Below are 22,046 nucleotides of genomic sequence, written 5' to 3' on the forward strand. Positions count from 1 at the left end.
AGCTGTGATGTCATCAAACGTTACATCCAAGGCAGCCAGAAGGGTCAGACAGAGGAGAAAAGGCGGGTGATGGTGGTGTAGAAAATTTGCTGTTGATGGCGGTAGTTTTCTTTACGAAGCACGATGCAAAATCATCAGCCGTTAACTCCGATGAAGGTGTGGGAGCAGGCGGACAGAGGAGAGCAGAGAAGGTTTTTAAGAGTGTGCGAGAGTCAGTAGAGTTGCTGATCTTCGAGTGCTTAATATCAGTTTTTGCAGAGGTGACGTCAACGGAGAAAGTAGAGAGAAGAGACTGGTAGAGAGAGAGGTCAGTTTGGTCTTTTGATGTGCCATTTTCTCTCATCTGACCGGAGGCTGGCGCGATGCTCATGTGGTACATCCGATAACCAGGGGGCAGACAGGGATGCACGGGCTGGTCCAGATGTAAGAGGGCATAGGTTGTCCAAGCAGGATGTAAGCGTTGAACACAGAGTGTCTGTGGCACTGTTGGTATTCAAAAGAGAGAGCTCCTCAGAGGGGGGGGAGTGCAGACAAGACAGCAGAGGAAAATCAGGAGGGAGGGACCGTAGGTAGCGCCGGAAAGTGACCAGCGGTAAGACATCTGCGTTGTCTAGAGCGGTGAGGTCGGGGGAGATAAAGAAGTGATCAGACGTGTGCAGCGGAGTGACCTGAGAGTGATGAGTGGAGCATTTCTCAAATCATCCTTGACATTTGCAAAACAGTAAGTGCATTTCTGGTTTTGATTGTTTGATTGCAAGAGACGGCACATGATTCACGTTAAAGCTTTTACTGTTTGTACAATAATTTATTGACAGACAGTGTCATTGCGATGCAGACAGGAAAAGACAGCACTGCATAGCACAAACAAATGTAGAAATCTGAACATAAGACAATCTCCTTAGGGAAAACTGTACATGCAGTGCAGTGGAATTACAGTGCAGTCTTCCTACACCTCCTGACGTTCCTGACTTTTGGGCAACGGATTCTCATCCACATCACAGCAAATATCTTCTCTTGCGATACAGCGTGAAAATCATCTTTCAGAGTGTCTAATCCAGCCTCTGCCGTGTCATCACACGTTACACCAATGGCAGCCAGAAGGGTCATCTGTGTATGCGGCTGGCGATCATATACTTCATGCTGAGAAAAATTCCTCAACGGGGTTGAGTAGGGTGAGAGGAACTCCACCAGCATCCTGTTGTGGGGCGCAAACCATTGCCTGATGATGTTGGAGTGATGGAAACTGACATTGTCCCAAACAACACGTACTTTGGCAGGTCATCTCCAATCTGCCCCCTCTCTTGTTCAGGGATGAGATCCCTGTAGAGAGTGTCAAAAGACTGTTTAGGTGTGAAAAGGGGCCGTCTGCAACCCAGTGAAGTTGTCTTGCAGTCCTATGTGGAAAGAATATAGTAATGCAAAACACTAAATTGAGTAAAATAAAATGCCACTGTTTACTTGAAGTATACTCACTGTATATTGTAAAACTAGTGCTTAAATGTCATGGGGGATTATACTATTCAACAGAGACCCATTATAATGCATTTTGATCAACATGACATAAGCAATTGATAATGTAGGAATCTGCACAGAATTGTGTTATAATCACTTGCATGGATATACCAAAGCATTTGCAACTTGTTCAAAGAAATGAGAAAATGCTTGTTTGATGTGCACAAGTGACACAAGGATGTAAGGATTGAACAAGAAGTTTTGAGAATTTCAAATCTGATCTGAGAAATGTACCAAATTGACTTAGAAAAAACAGTTTTTAAAGTGTACTTTTGGGGCAGTTTTGTTTCACCCAAGTGTCCCATTTCCACCCCTCTCTAACTGATGCATGGATGCATATAGCCAGAAACAATTCGTTTGATGCATGCAAAGAAGCAACACTGTGTGTCTCAAGAAGCATTTTTTCATGATTACGTAGACATGCAAACATTTCAAGGCCACACACTACACATTGCACATGACATTACACATTTCATTAAATTTACATTTAGTCATTTAGCAAAGCTTTTATCCAAAGCGACTTACAGACGAGGAAACATTGGAAGCAATTATAACAATATAGGCAACAAAATGCATAAGTGCATTAAATCCAGTCCATTAAAGCCTAGCACAGTATACAAAGCTAAGAAGCTTTTTTAAGAAGACAGAATCTTTTTTAAGAAGACAGAAAATAATTAGAGGTTAAAATCAGTCATCTACATTTTGAATGAAGATATGCGTTTTCACACACTGCACCGGCCTGTAGTGTTCTAGCAGTGTAAGGTTGAGAGTGGGTTTCTTCAGTAGCGGTGTGATGCAGGCCTCTTTGAACACAGTGGGAAATGTCCCAGTGGTGAGCAAAGAGTTGATGATGTGGGTCAGACCAGGCACAACTGCTGGAGAGATGGCGTGGAGGAGATGGGTGGGGATGGGATCCAGTGGGCAGGTGGTAGGGTGGTTGGAACCAATGACCTTGGAAACATCAGATTCAGACAGAGGAGAAAAGGCGGGTAATGGTGGTGTAGAAAATTTGCTGTTGATGGCGGTAGTTTTCTTTACGAAGCACGATGCAAAATCATCAGCCGTTAACTCCGATGAAGGTGTGGGAGCAGGCGAACAGAGGAGAGCAGAGAAGGTTTTTAAGAGTGTGCGAGAGTCAGGAGAGTTGCTGATCTTCGAGTGGTTATAATCAGTGTTTGCTGAGGTGACGTCAACGGAGAAACTAGAGAGAAGAGACTGGTAGAGAGAGAGGTCAGTATGGTCTTTTGACTTGTGCCATTTTCTCTCAGCTGACCGGAGGCTGGGGCGATGCTCACGTGGTACATCAGATAACCAGGGGGCAGACAGGGATGCACGGGCTGGTCCAGATGTAAGTGTAACGGTCACCAGCTGGAGTGCCCTTGAGAACCACCAGAGGGCACTCCACATCAGACTATTCACGAACTCACGAACTACATTCCCCATAACTCACTGCCCGGACTCATTCTCACTGATTGCATTCACCTGTGTCTCATCACCCCATTCATCTGTCTATTTATACCTTGTTCACTCATTCATACACTGCAAAGTTTTGTCTTGTCTCACACTGCATTTCCCTGTGTTTGTTTTCTACCGTGTATCATCTTGGATTGTTTATGTTAACTGTGATTCTCTGCTGCCTGCCTCGACCTCTGCTTGCTACTGATTCTGATTTTGGATATTCCCTTTTTGAGAGGGGTGGAAATGGGACACTTAGGTGAAACAAAACTGCCCCAAAAGTACCCCCACCCACTTTAAATACAGTCAATTTGCTACATTTCTCAGATCAGATTTGAAATTCTCAAAATTTCTTGTTCAACCTCACATCATTGTGTCACTTGTGCACGTCAAACAAGCATTTTCTCATTTCTTTGAACAAGTTGCAAATGCTTTGGTACATCCATGCAAATGATTATGACACAAATCTCTGCTGTTTCCTATATTATCAATTGCAGGTCCGTAGCCAGCCAGTTCCAAAAGAGAACCTTTTTGCAGTTTTTCTCCTCCCTTTTGTATTTAATTATGCAAATACTTCATTTTGGTGACCTTTTATGCACTAATTTCTGATGGATTAGTTTGTCTGCTGGTATCTTAACCAGCATGCTTTTTGATGCACCTAAAATATTGATTGCATTGTTGTCAAATTGCTTCCTCATGTAACACTTTCGTCAGTTCATACACAGTTCATAAGTTTAAAGAATAGACGGAATAGATTTAATGAACTTTACTGAAATATTAATAATAATTCTTATCATCATAATTTCTTGACTCTCTGTCAATGCCTCTTTGCTATGTTTTATTATTATAATTACGCAACGTTTATATTGTAGACCAGGGGTCCCCAAACTTTTTTCTGCAAGGGCCACATAATTCTCCCTGTCTTTAATGGGGGGCCGGGTCGGTTTGTAACAGAAAATTACATGGGCCGGAGGTACTACTTGAATTATTGTGGAGATTTAATTATGATTTGAAATGTATTCATGATGCCTCCTAATGGTATAATAGTTTATTAATAGTTAGTAGTTTAGTGCTACTCAAATTCAAAACATTTTCTTATGCATATTAATTAACCTTTCTCTTTCCCAACCGCTTGGCCATTTTGTCGTCTCTTTGAAATTTTCCGATGGTTCGCGCGTCAGTTCTATCCCAATGGTACGTTATGAATTTAACAAATTATTAGGCTATGTGAGTAACTTAGAGAAATTTGGGCTGAAATCCAATATTCTGACGCTCGCTCACGGCCCTACTAGAGCAAGCTCCTGATTGGTTAACGCTGCGCGAATTTTCGCCAAAGTTCTGATTTTTCAACTCGCGTCATTCGCAGGTCATCACATCTTTGCATTGACTTAACATGTTAATCACTCGCGCTTAACGCTTCATTCGCGTTTGGTGTGAACACACTATAAGTCATTGTTCAGAGGGCCGGTCCAAATCTGTGGGCGGGCCACATTCATTTATATATATATATATATATATATATAACCCCTCCCCCGCTTCATTCAGAGGCGATGCTTCTTCACGTTGCTTTGAAAAGTGTATTGCGAGAACTCTCTCTGTCTGCGCATGCACACACACGCGTCCTGCAATAATAATCATATTAATTGAAACAGAAACCCAGAAATTTGTCACAAGCATTGATTAAAACAATGATGACAATAATCACATAAAAAAACAGACTTAAATTCTGGACCTTTGGCAATGAGGGGGGGTTTGTTCGAACCCCCCTGGCTACGGGCTTGACATATGTGACCCTGGATCACAAAACCAGTCTTAAGTAGCACAGGAACATTTTTAGTAAAAGCCAAAAATACTTTGCGTGAGTCAAAATTATAGATTTTTCTTTTATGCCAAAAATAATTAGGATATTAGGTAAAGATCATGTTCCATAAAGATATTTTGTAAATTTTCAACCCAAAATATATAAAAACTTTATTTTTGTGAGTGGATGGCCTGCTACAGTGCCTCGGATTAACAACTTCAAAGGCGATTTTCTCAATATTTACATTTTTTGCACCCTTTACTTCGAGAGTTTTACACTCTTGTATCTCCACCAGATATTGCCCCATCTTAACAACCCATGTATCAATAAAAAGCTTACTATTCCGTTTGATGTAAAAATCTCAATTTAAAAAAATTGACCCGTAAAACTGGTTTTGTTGTCCAGGGTCACATATGCAAAATAACTTAAGCCACATCTCCAAATGTAAAATTGCTTTCCATGCAGTTGTTTATGCATCTGCAAAATTGTAAATTGTCTGTTTTTGTGGGACATCACATGATCTTATCTCTTATATCTGTCCTGAGGCAAAACTAGCCGAAAACGTTCCTAAACAATAGACACACATAGAGCTTTTGGACAAATATAGGCTGTAAAACCCTTCAGTTTCCAGCCTCATGCTCCAATTTGCCCACAGCATTTTTTTACACACACAATTCTTCTATTAAAAAGGCAGTTACAGATACAGGTTAAACATACTTTAAACTACTCAAAACCAGCTTTATCAAAGGTTGCTTTAAAAAGAAGCACTAACGTTTATTTACCTGTCTGACATTGAGACATTTCACAGTGTTATTCTGCATACTATTTTGTTTTAGAAATACATTTCAGCTTTCTTTGCTGCTCTCTGCTGTACGTTTGTGATCAAACAGGATTGGGGTGAAAAGACGCCGCCTGGAGGTGATGCTGGGTAACCGACGAAACGCTTTCTGTCCAACTGCAAATATTGTCTTTAAAACATTAAAATAAAATATAAATGTTAAACAAATACCACGTAGCAAAACGGTCAATGTCCACTTCCATGCGCTAAACTGTTCCTTAGTGGTCACACGTGGACAACGAAAATATTCCTTTTATTTCCAGAATTTGAAATAAGGTCAATATGTCCTATTTCGCCCAAAGCCAATTAGTTTTTCAGGGAACGCTTGACCGATGCTTTTCAACGAAAGGAACTCCTGTCAGGGGCGGCTCATCTGTAGCCTGTCCCTTAATGAGATGGTTGTCGTCCGGCTTTCGGTCTCGGCTTAGATTGGGTCGTGTGCTGTCCGGGCGAGGCACTGTCATCGTTTTGGTGTTTTCAATAGAAGTCGGGCTGCGCACTTTGGCAGGGGTCGCACACGCACCCCATGTGGATGCACGCTCTTGTTTGCGAAATTTTGCGCGTCTGTTCTGGAACCACACCTGACCAAAAAATAAGAAAAAAAAGATTATTTCACTCCCCGTGTTCAATCGTTACCCTTAACAAACCAAAGCCCCACAGGTTCCTTTTCTCGTGGGTTATCGTTAATGTATTATTTCACATAATGCGTTCGAATGGCTCCTCATTTTGTAAAGGTTTGGTTTGTTGTCCTCGTGCTCATGTGGTCACTCAATTCTCCAGACATCTTAAGTGTGCTTTTTATTGATATCACTTTCATATGAACGTTATTAGGCTACGTATTAATTATGGACACAAGCAGCAACCTCGCGCTATTAAAACGGGCCTCACTAAAGTCCTTGTAAATACATAATATATGAGATAAACAAGATAACAAAAGCACAGACACCTGGACACGAGCTTCAGTGAGATGAATCTCCCGCGCGAGCTCCTCTCGCGTGTAGATGTCTGGATAATGCGTCTGCGCGAAAATGCGCTCAAGCCCTTTCAGCTGCGAGCTGGTGAAGATAGTGCGGACGCGTCTCTGTTTGCGCTTCTCCTGGATCCCTCGCTCATACGTCAAGAGATTATGAACTGAAAGAACAGGCAAATATGAAACAACCTTAGTTTTGGCATCAGTGAAAAAAGCGTCAGGTCATAATTCATTGCTCGAAGGCAAATGTAATGTATCGCACAAAGTTAAAAGGTTAAGAAGACGCAAACCAACCTGTTATATAGTGAGAGGACTGATGAGAGCAGGATCCTGGCGCAATGAAATGGGTCGAAGCACCTAAATTGCACCTGTTATATTGAAAATCTGCGGGCTGACCACATGAATTTAACTCCGTGGAGCGATTACAGGTTCGGCCTGTGTCGATCCCGGACTCATATGCAGAAGCTAGATATGTGTAGTCCATGTTATCAGGCTAGTCTTTCGTCTCTCACTGGCACTCATCTGAAATGGTCTTACGCGTCTGAGGGGTTTTTATTAGGCCTAAAGTTCAGTTCAGACTTCATTAAATCGGTCAGTGACACGTGGCGGTGGGCCTTATTGTTATGCTTTTGACACATGTCTCTATTGTGCTTCCACCTGCATCATATCAGACTGTTGCCTAATGATTTATTTCCATCCTATTATTGCATTAGTAGCCTACTCCTGCTATTAGGTTTACCATTTATTTATTTTTATTTATTAATAAATAAATATGAATAATAAATACATAAAAATGAGCTAGCGACAACATGACACCCTCAGTTGTGTCATGCACATTTTGGCATTATAAGTTTAAGAATGTTTTTTTTCATTTCTAATTATTTGTCTACATTTATTTGAAGAGTTTGGTTCCAAAATGAGGTGGTTAAAACTCTCATACAGTGCATTCCAATAAGTATGTATCATACAGTAGTTGCTTTGTTCGATTTCAGCCAAATGCAACCAACACAATAAAAACATGATAACGTAATAAAAAAGTGATCTCATTTTGGAAGCAAACTCTTCATTTGTTTCTATACGTGGTTTGACCTCGTGTGACATTTGACTCGAGCTGGGTTAAACAGTCGTTGTGTTCTGTAAGTGTATATGTAAGTGGAAAAGAGAGACGGGAGATGATGGAGTGGCTTTTGATGCAAATATCCACGAGGTCTTTGTGCCCGATAAACGGACGTCACGCGGAGCTGCTCAAAGGACCCGTGAGCTTGCACCCCATCCATCATAACGTTATGAGCATGGTACACAAGAGCACCAGTCGAACAATACAGAACTATTAAGATTAGTCACAACATCGGCTGGTACCGGAGATTTAAAAAGAGACATCTGCGTAGACGCGACTTTGCCACGGGCACATTTGGGGTTAACAATAGCGCAAATAATATATAATAAATCACATTCTATTATTATGTTACAGATCGCATCGTTTTATGAACCATGAAAAAACACAAATTCGTTGTTGTCAAACAGAAAAGGGGGTTTCATAAATCAGTCTAATTTTTAATAAATACTTCAATTAACTCCATAAATCACTTTTAGAGAAGACTGTAGAATTGTGTCCTGTGCCCATAATTATATAAAACAGCAGAAGGTAAATTGACGTATCGTTTTAGGTGGTGAAATATATAGCTGGTGAAACATGACGATTCAGTTATAATCGAGTAAACAGGCCTTGGTCTATAACGCTATTATAGCCACCGCGTTTTTAATTTACAGTAAAATAGTAAAATTATATTTAAATTAAAAAAATACTGGTAATAGGCCTACTAATAACACTTAATAATAAAGCGGATATCGTTATTATCAATTAAATTACAATTTTCACATTTCGTTTTAACATTAAGAATTAAGTTGTAAAGTTGTTAAGTAATTTGCTCATTGTAAAGTGTTACCATAATAATTTACCGGAATTACAAAAACTGAAACAGAACCACTAAACCCTAAAATAATGCGATTCAAAATATGCTAAAACACCACAACGCACAAAATTTGAAGCATAACTATTTAATAAAAGGGAAATGACGCCTTCTGACTAAACACAGTTGACTTTGTTGAGAAAAATATGAGAATTGGTTGTTTAACAAGTTAATTCACTTTTTAACAACAATTGATATATTTAAAATGAATCATCTTCACATGGTACATTTTGAGTGTCCATTTACAGTAATCCTTTAATGACATTTGTAACTTCTGTCAGCAAAATGTTAAAGGCCTATACTGTCGTCATAACGTACAAAACTGCACTGTGCTTAACTATTAGGGAGACAAAACAGACATACATGGTTTTGTTCAAAATAATAGCCGTGCGTTTACAAAAAGTGAGTAAAGCTCAAAATCCTTATAGTAACTTATTACAGATGCATTGGGAACACTGTACATCTATTCTAAATCAAAACATTAAAAAAAGTATCAAATTTGTTATTACTCTACAGCAAGTGAAGAAAAAGGAATGTTAGGCTGTTCAAATAGCAGTGTCTGCATTTTTCTTCACAAGGTCAAACATTTACTGTATAAAATGAAAAAGAATTCTTGAAGATTTAGCCTTCTTCTGAATCACTGAATTTATTGTAGCCACGGTTTCTGAGAAGTGCTTCACATCTGTGTTGCATGGAGTCGACCAACTTCTGGCACCTGTGAACAGATATTCCAGCCCAGGACGATTGCACTACAGACCACAATTCCTCCGCATTTCTTGGTTTTGCCTCAGAAACAGCGTTTCTGATGTCAACCCACAAATTTCTATTGGATTAAGGTCTGGAGATTGGGCTGGCCACTTAATAACGTTAATCTTCTGGGTCTGAAACAAAGATGCTGCTCGCTTACTGGTGTGTTTGGGGTCCTTGTCTTGTTGAAACATCAATTTCAAGGGCATTTCCTCTTTGGCATAAGGCAACATGACCACTAAGTATTTTAATGTACTCAAACTAATCCATAATCCCTGGAATCCGATAAATAGGCCCAACACCATAGAATGAAGAAACGTTCTCCTTATGATGCTTGCGCCACCGTGCTTCACCGTCTTCACAGTGACACAGTACTGTGGCATGCATTCAGTGTCTATGGGTCGTCAGACCCAAAAAGAACAATCTTGCTTTCATCAGTCCACAAAATACTGCGCCATGTCTCTTTAGCCAGTCAATGTGTTCTTTGGCATACTGTAACCTCTTCAGCACATGTTTTTTTTTCAACAATGGGACTTTGCGGGGGCTTCTTGTCGATAGCTAGGCTTCATATAGGAGTCGTTTACAGTACTCACAGGTAACATCAGACTTTCTTTGATCTCCCTGGAGCTGATCATTGGCTGAGTCTTTGCCATTTTGTCTATTCATCCATTAATTCAGACTAAAAAGATTCTAAAATAATGCATTTCCTTTGTGAAAAATTTACCACACACAGACATGCTCAGTTTCAGAATATGTTTACTACGACACTATTGCAGATGTCAGGTAAAAAGGCCATTACTCAATCACAAGAACTTCTGGGTACCAAAAGAAAACAAAAAAAGTAAAAACTCACATTGCATTCCCGACTGTCTTTAATAAACCACTGGAAGTATTAGTCTCATTCAAGCAGGAATCAGCTGCATAAAACAGTCAAGTTTGAGCCCTATCCTGCATTTGATAAAGTCAGTCAACAAGTAAACATTAAGTGAGTGGACACATTCACGACCATCTGCCATCATACAAGCATTGATATTAAAGGAGAAAGCATTCCAAAGGTCTCCCAAGATTTGAGTTGATTTAATCTAATCGTAACATTCACGTTAATATACATTTCTTTTTTGGTTTTGTGTACATCTTTTTTTTCTGTTGATTGGCAAAAAGTAAAAAAACTGTTTTTGGCAGCCGTGATGTTCAATCACGTGTCCGTTTCAGTCTTTTGGCTGCGTTTAATCTCCTAAACAGTCCACACAGCATCCAAAAGGGGCTGCTACAGGCATCTGGAAACAGACTTTATACAATATAGTCAACAATATTGAGTAACAATTCCACACTGAACAAATGGAAAAAGCTGATCAGTCTTTTTTGTTTCGTGTGTTTGATTTCTTTAGCTTATCAGTTTAAATCTGTTCATTTTTTTCGTACCAACATTCAAATTTCAATACTGCAGAAGATTTACAAAGACATAAATAAAAACATAATATAATACATGATGCTGTATAAAAGTCAAAATAAAGTTTGTATACTTTTTTGTATTTTAGTTTTTTTGGAAATGATAAATACCAGAGGCAGATGCAGAGGTTGAGACACCAAGTATACCCTGAGATTAAAAACAAATCCCTATTTATATGCAAGACCAGCTGTTCCACTCCTTGCCTGAATCTACACTTTACTCTAAAGGAAGCTTGAAGGCACAAAACCGAGGCTTTTAGACCCCAGGAGTCCACACAATGCACAGCTGAAGACCCCAAGTCACACATTTATATATTTTTTTGAAGTAACAATTACTGAAACATTAGCTATTTGCATTGGTATGGAACACTTTGGTGTTTGTAACTTGGGTAAACGTGAGCATAGAATCAGTGTCCGCACGGCTCAAAATACTTTGGGCAAGCCCGTAGTAGAAAGACTTTTACAAACAAAAGAATATGAAACAGACCAGTTCATAATTTAGAGGGAGCAAGGCAGTGATTCAAGGTTACAGGGTAGCATTCATAAAGAATCTCCAACGGCTACCATCACACTCAAAACCAGATTGATACTTTCTATACACGGCACTGTTTAGTAGAGCACTGGGATTGTTGTCTGTTGTTGTCAGAGATTCTTTGTGAAAAGAAGTCCTGCAATAAGGCTAATTGATGGATTATCATGGACTACGGTTAGAGAACAGATGCAAATAAAAACTGCAAGACCAGAACGGTCACCGAGAAAGACTACATATAGCATAGTTTTTCTCCTGATTTCATTTTGCTTCAACCCAACAAACTTAAATTCTTTATATATATATATATTTATATATAGATACACATAATTTGAAGAAAGTTTAGAGTATTTATATTAAAAAGGCTTTTCAAAGGCTGTTATGCACAATATATAAATGTATGTTACAAGATATACATGGTCACAACTATCATTACGGAAACATCCAAGCATTCAACACCATACCTTTGGCTTGAAGGTTAGTTTAACAATGAAGTACACACATGACAAAACAATTGACAGAAAACGGTTGGAACCTATTTAAACACACATAATATGCTATGCCAATGTGACGAAAAAGAATTCAAGTTTTACGTTTTTACACCTTAAAAAAGTCTGCATGTAACCCCATGTTGAACACTTTGAGAAGGTAAAAAATGAGATAAGATAAATTGGATTTTTCAAGTTTGTCATTCCACATGTGCAAGTCAGTACTTATTAAAAAATTGCTACAACTCGTACACCAAGCCACAGTCTCTAATCTCAGGATTAGAGGCAAAAGAAGGGCTTGAAAGGTGGCAGGACAAAAGAACCTGCTCCTCCTTTTTTATCTCCTCATCTTCCTCACCAGAACACAAAGAAATAGGAGGTGATGGAGTCTACCTGTGGCCAGGAGAGGGAAAAAGACGACTTCATTCCATGTGTCTCTGCCCTCTCGTCCCGAGTTCCGTTCCTCTTATTCACTCGCTGTCGGTTTCCAGCTCTGTGTCGGACCACTCTACAGGCTGCAGGAGGCCACTCTGTTGGGCGTACTCGATCACTGCTTTGAAGCAAAAGTAGTACTGGTCCCACGTCTGGATGCTGAAGGCACGCTGCGTCCGCATCCGACGCACCGTCTGTTTAATGTCCAACGTCCCAATGTCCTCCAGACGAGAAAGACAAATGTCCAAAGTACAGAACGTGCCTGAAGGTGGACAAAGAGAAGTTAGACAGGATGTAATGCACATATGAGGTATGACATGAGTAGGAATAAGCTCACCTGTTCGACCGATGCCTGCACTGCAGTGTACCACAAATGGGGGACCCTCTGGGGGGCCTGTCCAATCAGGATACAGTGTTTGTAACATAGTCTCTTGTCTCTGCTTCACGTGTGCTCGGAAATCCAACATGGCTGACGCTGACTTTGGAACACCAAAGTCTGGCCAGCTCACGTAGAGATAATGAGACACTTCTCTACATTCTCCTGTCTGGAAGAGAAAAGCTTGCCATGTGAACAATACATTCATAAGAATCTTCGAGACATATCTGACTCATCTTCATGGCAAACAAGACAGGAAAGAAAACATGGGAAGAGAAACAGACAGGACGATAACAGGGATAAAAATATACTGACCTGAGTGTTGAAGAGCTCCAGGTGCGATAGCCTAAAATCTTGAAACATCTCAATATGGACATTTCTCACCAAAAAGTACTCGTATTCCTCTGTGCGGCCAGTTTCTAAAGGCCAGTACTGTCCGCATTTCACACGGCCTCGTTCTACAACTCTAAGATAAATAGAAGGTCAAGAGTCAATACACCGTTTTCCTCCTGATACAATACAAACAAATACAGTTATAAAAACCATCTGTAAATTCGTTCACAGGCCGGTGAAGAAAGACAGACACAGTGGTATTCATTGAAATTAAAATATTTCACTTTTGGGGTTTTCAGCATAACATTAATAAAAAAGATGACGATAACAATGTAAAAAAAACAATGCATCACATTATAGCAAAAAACTAACCTTGTAGTCATAACTATGATTAAAACCATTTGCTCCCACACCATTCGCCAAAAGTCTCCAAACGTTTTTGGCAAAGGCCCTGAAACCATCCAAAACCAGAACTTGTAAAACATTACAAATATGTATCATGCATTTCTACTTTAAAAAGTATTTTATTCTTAACATTATGTGTAGAGACCATGTCTCACCCTGAGTAGCGATGTAAGCATTACTTCTCTTGTAGCCGTCCATGAAACTTGCATTGATGTAGTCAGACGTCTGAAAGCAAACCACCAATGAAAGTCATGTATAGAAGGTAACTGATCAATTTAACACTCTCACCCACTACAGACATGGAACATAAAAGAACATAAGGAAAAAACGCCATTACACTAACCTCATCATCCTCATCAGGAAGCGGACAGATTCGAACACGTGAATGGTCTAGGCAAAGGACATCACTGTAACGATTCTTTATCTGGTTGGAGGGTTTCCTGTCAGAATAAATACACATTATTTATACACGCAAACATTTGTTAAACACATTTTGTTTTACCAGCCCTTTCCCCAGAATGTATTTCTCAGCTTACAACTCTACACTTTTCTTTCTTTGCATCTATCCTCCTTTGTCTTACTTGGAATAGTCAAATGTCCCAGCAGGAGGCTCCTTGCGGATCTCCTCATACTCCTGGTAAATGCCTTTCTTCTTTTTGCGTTTGACGTGCTGCACCAGATCCTGCACGCTCATTCCCCCTGGCTCAGCTTCATGCACTGACAACACCGCCGTTTCTGATGTCCCTGGTAACCAGCTCATATCTGATGCAGTGCTGTGATGGAGGGGTGGTGGCCTTGACTTTTGCGGGAGGGGTGGAACACCATCCTCTTCTAAAAAATCTACATCCTGTTGGCTGTCCTCAGCACCACTTCCATCCTGCCTACTGTCAATCAGTGATGTCACAGCTCCTTGCATTCCCATAGCTGATTCTCCTACTGTTCCTATGGCACCAGCTGTGTGTTTTTGATGCAGGGGCGTATCTGGGGGTGTGTCTGACTGTGGAGGTGGCTGACGTCCACGCCCATTGACAACATTGGCATTTGACCCTGTGACGCCCCCTGAACTTGGCAGTATAGAGCCATTCCAATGTTCGTGCGCAGTTGTCCTGCGATTCTGCACGTTGGCATTGCCATCATCCATTATGGGCAAGTTGGAGTTCAGTCCATCCCCCAGGAGGGTGGCCCCTGTCTGGGCTGTTGGGTTGGCAGTTAAAGGCTCAGCGTTCTGGCTGTGTTCCATGGAGTAGGAGCGAAGCAAGCTGCCCAAGCAATCGGCATTGACGTAGGAAGAGTTATTGGGGTTGTTGGAGCTGGAGTTGATGCAGGACTGGATCCAGGCAACGTGACTATACTGTGATGTGCCACCCAAGTGTTCTGGAAGGGAGCTGATCGGGATGTGATTAACCAGTTCGTGAGCTTTTAAAGTGCACACCTGCAGATAGACCCATGCAAACACAAAAAAGAGGCGGTATAATTGGTCTAAAGTGTGGCTTTATATACTATTTATTTGTATGAATCCAGCTTAGCTCTAGACATACCCTTTCTCTTAGTTTTTCTCTAACAAACAGACGCAGTACCGCAAAGGGTGCTCTGAACCACAGCGGAGATGATACAATAAAGACACATTTCAACCGAGCCGGGAAAGCCCCCTAAATGACAAATAAAGACATACAGTTACACGATATACACAAGTGAGGTATTTCTACTCATAGGACGGCCCATTAAGCAATGTTCTCATGAACATTTCAGATAAAGGGAAACTTTTGAAAAACATCAATATATGTTTTTTCAACTGAAATGTCTTTTTTTCATTCAGAGGTAGCATAATGTTAACCAAAATGCCCAGTAGATTTGTTTATGCAAAAATGTACACCCATTGATCCAAAGCCAAATCCTACTAAGTTATGACAACACTACACTTACTTTAAGCAGATTCAAAATCTTGACGCAAAGCTCATAGTCAAAGTTGGCATATGTAGAGTTAGTCATATCATAGATGAAAATGAGCCCATCTCTCTGTGTCTGAACACTGGGGAGAGGAAAGTTATTTTTAGATGGTAACAACATTAAATTCATTTCAGCAAAGTTATTTTTTGGGACTCCTGATCGGTTTACCTTTCGATGGCCTTGTCCAGCTGATATATAATGGCCTGAAGAACGGCCTTGTGGGTAGTGAGGTCTGGCCGATGGAGACGTGCCGTAAAAAGTGCCAAAGACGCACCCCTTGCATCACGACCGGGCTACACCAACACAAGGCAAATTAATGCACAGACATCAAACATTACTCAAACTTAACATTAAATTAACAGCAACACTCAAAAGTTAGAACACACAAACAGGACACACAATCCAAGCAAAACAAAGAAGAGTCAATTTAACGTCATATTTTTAACATCTGATATTTCAAAATCTCTACTTCGAACATACTGAAGAGATCAAGGACAACATACAAACACTGGAGCAAACATTCTATATATCATGAACAGGACTACAAAAGTGGCCAAAACAAACCGTAACCTCCAAACAGAGGTCATGGAAATGTTTTGCATGTGATGTATGATCAAAGATTAAACATTCTTCACTCCCACTTTAGCAATGAGGGTGACCTTTGTTATGTGCTTTATTTACATGAACTATGAATATGAACCATGGTGACACTGTTTTTAGTATAATACGATAACAAAAATTATTTTGATGGAGACAAACAAATCCACATTTGAACCACGTTAGCTGAAAAGTGGGGTCAGGGTTACTTATCAAGTCTTCACTTCTTTGACAAAGGCAACAATTTCCAAAAGCATTTTTAAATCATACATAATACATGTTCTATTTAACACTTATTCAAAAGCATAAATATGCTCAGAAGCAACAAGCATAGGGTAAAAGCATCAAAACCTAATGACAAATGCTGACATGCATACAAAAACGTGCTCACCAGAACTGTGAATTTCCCGCTCAGTAATTCGCTCCTTAAAGGCTCTTCGTTTGGGTTAATATTGTAGATGCCCTCCTTTATTCTGGTGTTCTGCAAACATACACATACTGTAAGCATAAGACGTAAAGCGACGCTGAATTCTATCATCAGAGAGAACAAGCACTATGTTACTGTACCTTGTAAGCCTGAAAGAGGTCTATGGCTCTAGAGACATCAAACTTGCGTGCCATAAGGAACTTAACCGCTGTCATCTGACTGACAAGATCTGCATTCTGAGACCGTTCCAAACACCTCAGCTTGGCCAGGAACTCCTCCACCGCCTGACACACATACACAGATCCAGTATATAGTGGACGTTTTTCTGTAATGCATTTTTTACAATGGTTGTATATGGATGCTGCCAGATCCTGATTACCTGCATCGGATTTAACAATATAGTTATCCCACTTCATATGGTTTTATTATTGTAATAGATTTCGCATAAAAATACTGCAAACATATTGCTTGCCTTAAAGGGAACAGTTCTGGGGCACTTTTGACTACCATTGTATTTTCTCTACTACTATGGTAGTCAATAGGGTGCAAAAACTGTCTGGTTAGAAGCATTCTTCAAAATGTCTTTCTGTGTTCATCAGAACAAAGACATTTGAAAAGATTTGGAAAAACACAAAGTTAATGTGAGTAAATGACAGACGACTGTATACATTTCTTTGTTCTGCTAAACAAAAAGGAAGATATTTAGAAAAATGTCCCAGACCTTGGACCCCATTTACTGCCATTGTAGGATAAAATAAATACTACGGGAGTCAAAAGGGTACGAGATCTGCTAAGTTACTGACATTCTTCCAAAAATGTCCCGTTGTGTTTAGCAGAACTAGATATTTAAACGGGTTTGGAACAATCTAAGGGTGAGTAAAGGATGACAGAATTTTCATTTTTGGGTGAACTATCCCTTTAAGGTCAGCACTATCCCCGACTGAAAGCTGAAAAGTGCATGAGCATAAGATAGGAAGGATGAGCTGACAGCTGTAAAGAGAGACAGACAGGTCGTGCTGACAGATCGTGTGCTACACTTGTATTACACAGATACCTCAACAAGTGAGAACAAATGGCACATCCAGGATCAGATTTGAGTGTTCGCAGGGTGACACAGACAGAAGTGAGAACACTCACATTTTCCAACGCTGGCACGCATCAGCGCGGCTCAACGTGTTAATTCACTACAGCGACATGGGAATGCGTATGTGCTTAAAGATGTCTGGAGTGCGATTAAGATGCGGTGTCTGGCTTGACACTTGCTTTAGATCAATTTAAGGTTACGATGCTTTTTGGAAACGCAGCCCTAAACCTAAATATACTTTCTGGTAGATAACTCGAGTTAAGTCCAACACAATTTACAAATCATTTAAAAAATATAATACACCTACGTTCTCAAAAAATTACAGCCATTCATGATAATAAACGTTAAATAATCAAGAACCGTATTAATCTACTCAGCGTCGCTGACGAGCTAACAAGGCTAGCATTTACCTATGCTACCTCAAAAACAGCCAGAGGGCCGCGCTTCTCATTAACATCACTTTTCATAAGGCAGCCACGTAAATTGTCTGTATGAAACATGACCATAATAAATTGTACAAAAGTGCTGCTGGCAGCTCAGCGTGAAATGCCAAGGGTTCGACGAAAGGTTTAGTGAAAAGGTATCTTACCACCTCCTCTTGAGTTGTCAAGGCTTCCGCCATCTTGAAGCCTGAGAAGCAACGTCTACGGGCGCGCCCTCTCTGATTTCGGGAACGCGCCGCCGGTGCACGTCAACGTCAACGCGCATCGTGCGTGAGGGTCAGAATAGCGGAACCTCAAGCCACGCCCATGTTAAACCCGTAAAAAAGTTAGTACAGGGATGAAAGATCTACTGCTTATAGGTATAAAAGTACGTTTGACGATTTGGCTTCTTAATAAAACATTTAAAAAGAAAATAATCGGATCTGTTTGTTATGTCATGCATAGTCGTATTCGTAAGTTAGCTAGCAGCTGTGTATTTATAAAACTAAATAATCATCTATTGGGTACATTTTCTTGAAGTACTAAAACATGTATAACTGTTTATAAAGCATTCTAAGCGACAGGTTGCACGTGGCCGGTTAGCTCAGTTGGTTAGAGCGTGGTGCTAATAACGCCAAGGTCGCGGGTTCGATCCCCGTACTGGCCAAGAAACATTATGCATATGATAAAAGTGGTATTATTTTCTTAGATTATGCATTTAATAAAAGTCGTACTATTTTCTTAGAATCTTAATAACCCATCGTTTAAATACATGGCAGCAACCTTTGATGGCTTCTTTTCATCACCTCCACATGAAATAACATTAAAATTCAACAATTCACCCCTCAATAATTCAACACCATGGTTTTTTTTCACATTTATTTTATAATACCAAAAGAAACAAATAATGAATGTGGTATAAAAGTCATTGATGAACACCATTTCCCTGATATTTTCTGTCTTTCCTCTTCAGTGTTGATGTTCATAATTGTTGCACACTCTTCTTTCCTTAACAAAGGATTAATTTGGTTATATCACACTTGAATAATGTAGTCACGCTGTATACACATGTATGAGGTAAGGGAAAAGATGTGTTAAATTCACTTACAAGGTTTCTAATTAAGAATGACAACTTCTTCCTCCTCACTGTCTGAAATTACCGTCACATCATCTGCAAGGGTACACACACACTTCAGATCATATATATTTATTACAAATATCTCCACAGAAAAAGCAACAATAACGCAAAGCCAGAAAGCACCAACACTGTATCCTTTATAAATCTGTAAAAATCCACAAAATGTGGAACCTGTTTTTCTGTCCTCTGTCATCGGAGGCTCATCCTCTTCTTCCTCCTCGAGTCCCCAGGAGTTTAAAAGGCCCTCACCTACCTGTGCAGTTCCAGTGGCACAAAGAACCGGAGACGACACGCTGATTATGGGGTCAAGGATTTACATAAAACTAAAAAAAACGGCGCACAGCCACACAAGTCCAGTGTCTCTTAAGATAAAGATACGGTTCTGTGGCGGTTTCTGTTCCATTTAGAATATCGTCGGCTGTTTCATCGACGTCTGTCATCTCGACTGGAGCTTCATCTCTTTTAAGAGTTGTTATTCGCACTTTGGGCATAGATTCAGCGAAGCCAAACTTTCCACCCTCTTTTCTAAATCAAACAAAATGTGCACATTAAAGCATATTACGATATTGCAAGCGTGTCAATATATTTAGATTTGTTTATCTATTAGAATGAGCAGGTGGTTACTGTTCATACCTGACTTTTTTGTCATTCCCTAAGGCTTTGTTGATAAGCTCTGTAATTTCAGACACCTTGACACTTGCTATTTTGCTGCATCTTAAAACCTGCATAAAAAGACAACATTCCCACAACATAGTACGTTTAAGAATTAGGTCATGAAATGCTTTTAAAAGAAGGAATTTCTACAGACACACGCTGTCACCTGGTCTTTCAGAAGCATGATACCTCCACTGGACTGAATGGAGCAGATCTCTCTGTGTTTGTTCATAGCAATGACCAATAATCCATCCATTACCCGCTCCTCTCGTTCACAAGGGTCCACGAGCAAATAAGACCTTCAAATGGAAAACAGACAAACACGGAAATATCATTAGAAACTTGTACATATCAGCAGGAATGGACGTTAAGTAAAGACTGAGAAGCATAAACACCAAATGCCACATCAGTGTTTCCGTGATTCAAAAGTGATCAAACTACTATATTAACTTAGTTGATAGCCTCAATGCTTTCAGAATAAAATCAGAGGTGAGTTACATTCACCGGTGTGAGACACAGATACTCGTCGTATTGTAAGGGATTGTACATTAGCTGTTTCTTACCCCTGCAGGAAGAAAGCAAAGCCGACACAGATGGGCATGTGATAAATGCTCAGTGGAATAGGATCCCTCTCTTCTGGACTGTACTGCTCATAACACACACAAACCGTGACACACATCAGTAATACAACACTCACTGGGTTTACACAGGAAGTACAATCCTTGCCTGAAACGGTACGCAAATGGAGTTTACAAGCACACAATTAACCTTACACTTCTGTTCCACGTAGCAAAGAAAAACCCAAAAGACATGAGCGGTGAACTATCCCTTTAGACAATCTTCTCACAATGTAAGTGCATGTCGTGCAAGGTGCCATGGTAAATAAAAGCTGCTAAGCATAACTTTCTGGAGTAACAAGCCTCACCACAGTGACGTCTTGGCCTTGAGCAGAGACATCCGGTCTTCTAAAATGTGAGAGTGCAGATATGGCAGCGATGCTCGCTGCATCCAACAGGTTTCCATCATGATTTAACACATGCACGTCAACCCGTATCTGCCAAACCTGCCAAACGCCAGCATTAAAGTGACTGAATGAACTTTGCAAGTGACGCACAAATGACTTGCTAACATTTTAGGAAGTGGTGTGCGCATTTTACCTTTTCTCCTGATATAACGCAGAGAGATTCGGTGTCTATACATTTGGAATTCCTAAGACACCGCTCAAGCTGTCTGTTTAACGTCACCAACAGCTCTGACTGCCTGTATCACAAACACAGGGGCTGACAGTGTAAAGACATACAAGGGATAACTGGAAGGATGATGTGCTGCAAGATTGTGTGTGCTTGAACACAAACCTGTTGGGCTCGAAGGCAGGCGATGCCATAGGAGACAACTCCACATTAAAAAACATAATGCCTTCTGTTGGACGTGAATCTTTTGGAGAGACCAATTCACAAGACACCTGACTCAACACCCTGAAAAACACATTTGCTGTTACACTTTTAGGATCACTTGAATGAAATGTCTCCTGTGTTTTTAAACCCGTTTTTATTTATTTATTTAACATAATTGAACATAAGCTACATACATTTAAAAATATATTTTAGAATGTTCATAAGTTTACTATTACTTACAAATCTTAAGCAAACTTTTAAACTGGTGTGTATGCAGTGAATGTCAGAATTGCAAATGTTAAATAATCTTTAAATACCTTGTTTTTCCAAGCTCCACAATACAGCAACCATAGTCGGTTCCAAACGTTATTTTAATATTCCGGTAGTCATATGTTTGTCTGCCATCTAGACGCTACAGAATAAAGATTCAGTTAACGTTATTTGTAAAAAGTTAAGCTAGAAATAAGTTTACTAGATTTAGTAACGTTATGTCAATGGTCACCCCGGCGATGCCATGGTACCACGTCAGCGGCAATAGTTTGCTTACCTTTTTCTCTTGTATTGCTTTAAGGAGAAAATGCTTCTCACAGTTTGACAGCGGAGTATCCCTCATTTTGACTTCTTGAATATATTCAGTCAACTCGATCTCAACCTACCACAGAATCCCCTTCACGTTTCATCCAGCACAGAACCAACCCGCGCAATGTTATGACGTGGTATAACAACAGCGCGGAGTAATGGCGTAACCAAAATTGGGCGTGGTGAACTCATTCTAGCTAGATTTTACGTGAAAGCGTTGACGTAAATTGAAGTATAGTGGTTAGAAACCTAAAGTTCATTGCATTTTTACCTCCTACTGTTAGTTTAGTTAAAAACCCCACTAAAATGTTTTAATATTCATTGTTTAAATTAAACAGATATAAAACGTTGTAAGGTCATAATTAGGATATTTTTCTTTGTTCAATAACCTGGAATCATCATGTTGTTTTACTCAATTTAATTTATGACTTTCAATTTCATCGTTTTGTTATTTTTCGTCTGTAGGCTGTTGGTTCCACCAGTTGGTTGTTCCATATCA

The 22,046-nt window shown here is 39.9% G+C and overlaps 3 protein-coding genes across 8 annotated transcripts; all 3 read right to left on the reverse strand.

Annotated features, from left to right (window-relative positions):
• Window positions 1-5,282: 5,282 nt before the first annotated feature.
• Window positions 5,283-7,180, reverse strand: phox2ba (paired like homeobox 2Ba). The gene is made up of 3 exons (XM_079461593.1): window positions 6,871-7,180; window positions 6,553-6,737; window positions 5,283-6,187 (listed from the first exon to the last, which is right to left on the reverse strand). The coding sequence occupies exons 1-3, from the start codon at window positions 7,058-7,060 to the stop codon at window positions 5,921-5,923; spliced, it is 642 nt and encodes a 213-aa protein (XP_079317719.1). The 5' UTR covers window positions 7,061-7,180; the 3' UTR covers window positions 5,283-5,920.
• A 2,853-nt stretch (window positions 7,181-10,033) lies between these two features.
• ptpn9b (protein tyrosine phosphatase non-receptor type 9b) lies at window positions 10,034-18,075 on the reverse strand. Of its 4 annotated transcripts, XR_013787066.1 has the most exons (14): window positions 17,950-18,059; window positions 16,417-16,560; window positions 16,241-16,330; window positions 15,421-15,545; window positions 15,229-15,334; window positions 14,844-14,954; window positions 13,887-14,737; window positions 13,649-13,745; window positions 13,461-13,530; window positions 13,273-13,351; window positions 12,883-13,033; window positions 12,529-12,736; window positions 12,153-12,453; window positions 10,034-10,570 (listed from the first exon to the last, which is right to left on the reverse strand). XR_013787066.1 is itself a non-coding variant. In XM_079463098.1 (13 exons), exons 1-13 carry the CDS (start codon window positions 17,980-17,982, stop codon window positions 12,230-12,232), a joined length of 2,289 nt encoding a protein of 762 aa, XP_079319224.1. In that variant the 5' UTR covers window positions 17,983-18,075; the 3' UTR covers window positions 11,604-12,229. The 4 variants fall into 4 exon arrangements, 3 of the variants coding, with proteins under 3 accessions (XP_079319224.1, XP_079319226.1, XP_079319225.1); XM_079463098.1 differs by lacking the exon at window positions 10,034-10,570 and having other exon boundaries at window positions 11,604-12,453; window positions 17,950-18,075; XM_079463100.1 differs by lacking the exon at window positions 10,034-10,570 and having other exon boundaries at window positions 11,604-12,453; window positions 17,771-17,959.
• A 321-nt stretch (window positions 18,076-18,396) lies between these two features.
• exosc9 (exosome component 9) lies at window positions 18,397-21,726 on the reverse strand. 3 transcript variants are annotated; one of them, XM_079461624.1, is made up of 12 exons: window positions 21,516-21,726; window positions 21,286-21,380; window positions 20,930-21,049; window positions 20,732-20,834; window positions 20,500-20,637; window positions 20,138-20,220; window positions 19,741-19,873; window positions 19,554-19,642; window positions 19,299-19,445; window positions 19,092-19,213; window positions 18,891-18,953; window positions 18,397-18,790 (listed from the first exon to the last, which is right to left on the reverse strand). In XM_079461624.1, exons 1-11 carry the CDS (start codon window positions 21,579-21,581, stop codon window positions 18,898-18,900), a joined length of 1,152 nt encoding a protein of 383 aa, XP_079317750.1. In that variant the 5' UTR covers window positions 21,582-21,726; the 3' UTR covers window positions 18,397-18,790; window positions 18,891-18,897. The 3 variants fall into 3 exon arrangements, with proteins under 3 accessions (XP_079317750.1, XP_079317749.1, XP_079317751.1); XM_079461625.1 differs by having other exon boundaries at window positions 18,653-18,785; window positions 21,516-21,704; XM_079461623.1 differs by having other exon boundaries at window positions 18,649-18,790; window positions 18,891-19,213; window positions 21,516-21,704.
• Between the last annotated feature and the right edge of the window lie 320 nt (window positions 21,727-22,046).

The sequence above is a fragment of the Barbatula barbatula genome (genome assembly GCF_947034865.1).
Source record: "Barbatula barbatula genome assembly, chromosome: 8".
NCBI classification, from domain to species: domain Eukaryota; kingdom Metazoa; phylum Chordata; class Actinopteri; order Cypriniformes; family Nemacheilidae; genus Barbatula; species Barbatula barbatula.

Excerpts from the sequence above, each read along its gene's own strand:
- exosc9 (XM_079461623.1), bottom strand. The coding sequence starts at position 21,581 with ATGAGGGATACTCCGCTGTCAAACTGTGAGAAGCATTTTCTCCTTAAA. Across the intron at positions 19,643-19,740 it reads TCATGCTTCTGAAAGACCAG|GTTTTAAGATGCAGCAAAAT; the intron begins GTGACAGCGTGT and ends CTTTTTATGCAG. Across the intron at positions 19,446-19,553 it reads GGGAATGACAAAAAAGTCAG|AAAAGAGGGTGGAAAGTTTG; the intron begins GTATGAACAGTA and ends TGTTTGATTTAG.
- phox2ba (XM_079461593.1), bottom strand. The coding sequence starts at position 7,060 with ATGGACTACACATATCTAGCTTCTGCATATGAGTCCGGGATCGACACA. Across the intron at positions 6,738-6,870 it reads GTCCTCTCACTATATAACAG|TTCATAATCTCTTGACGTAT; the intron begins GTTGGTTTGCGT and ends CTGTTCTTTCAG. Across the intron at positions 6,188-6,552 it reads TCACTGAAGCTCGTGTCCAG|GTGTGGTTCCAGAACAGACG; the intron begins GTGTCTGTGCTT and ends TTTTTTGGTCAG.
- ptpn9b (XM_079463098.1), bottom strand. The coding sequence starts at position 17,982 with ATGGCGGAAGCCTTGACAACTCAAGAGGAGGTG. Across the intron at positions 13,531-13,648 it reads TTCCTGATGAGGATGATGAG|ACGTCTGACTACATCAATGC; the intron begins GTTAGTGTAATG and ends GTTTGCTTTCAG. Across the intron at positions 13,034-13,272 it reads ATCATAGTTATGACTACAAG|AGTTGTAGAACGAGGCCGTG; the intron begins GTTAGTTTTTTG and ends TATTTATCTTAG.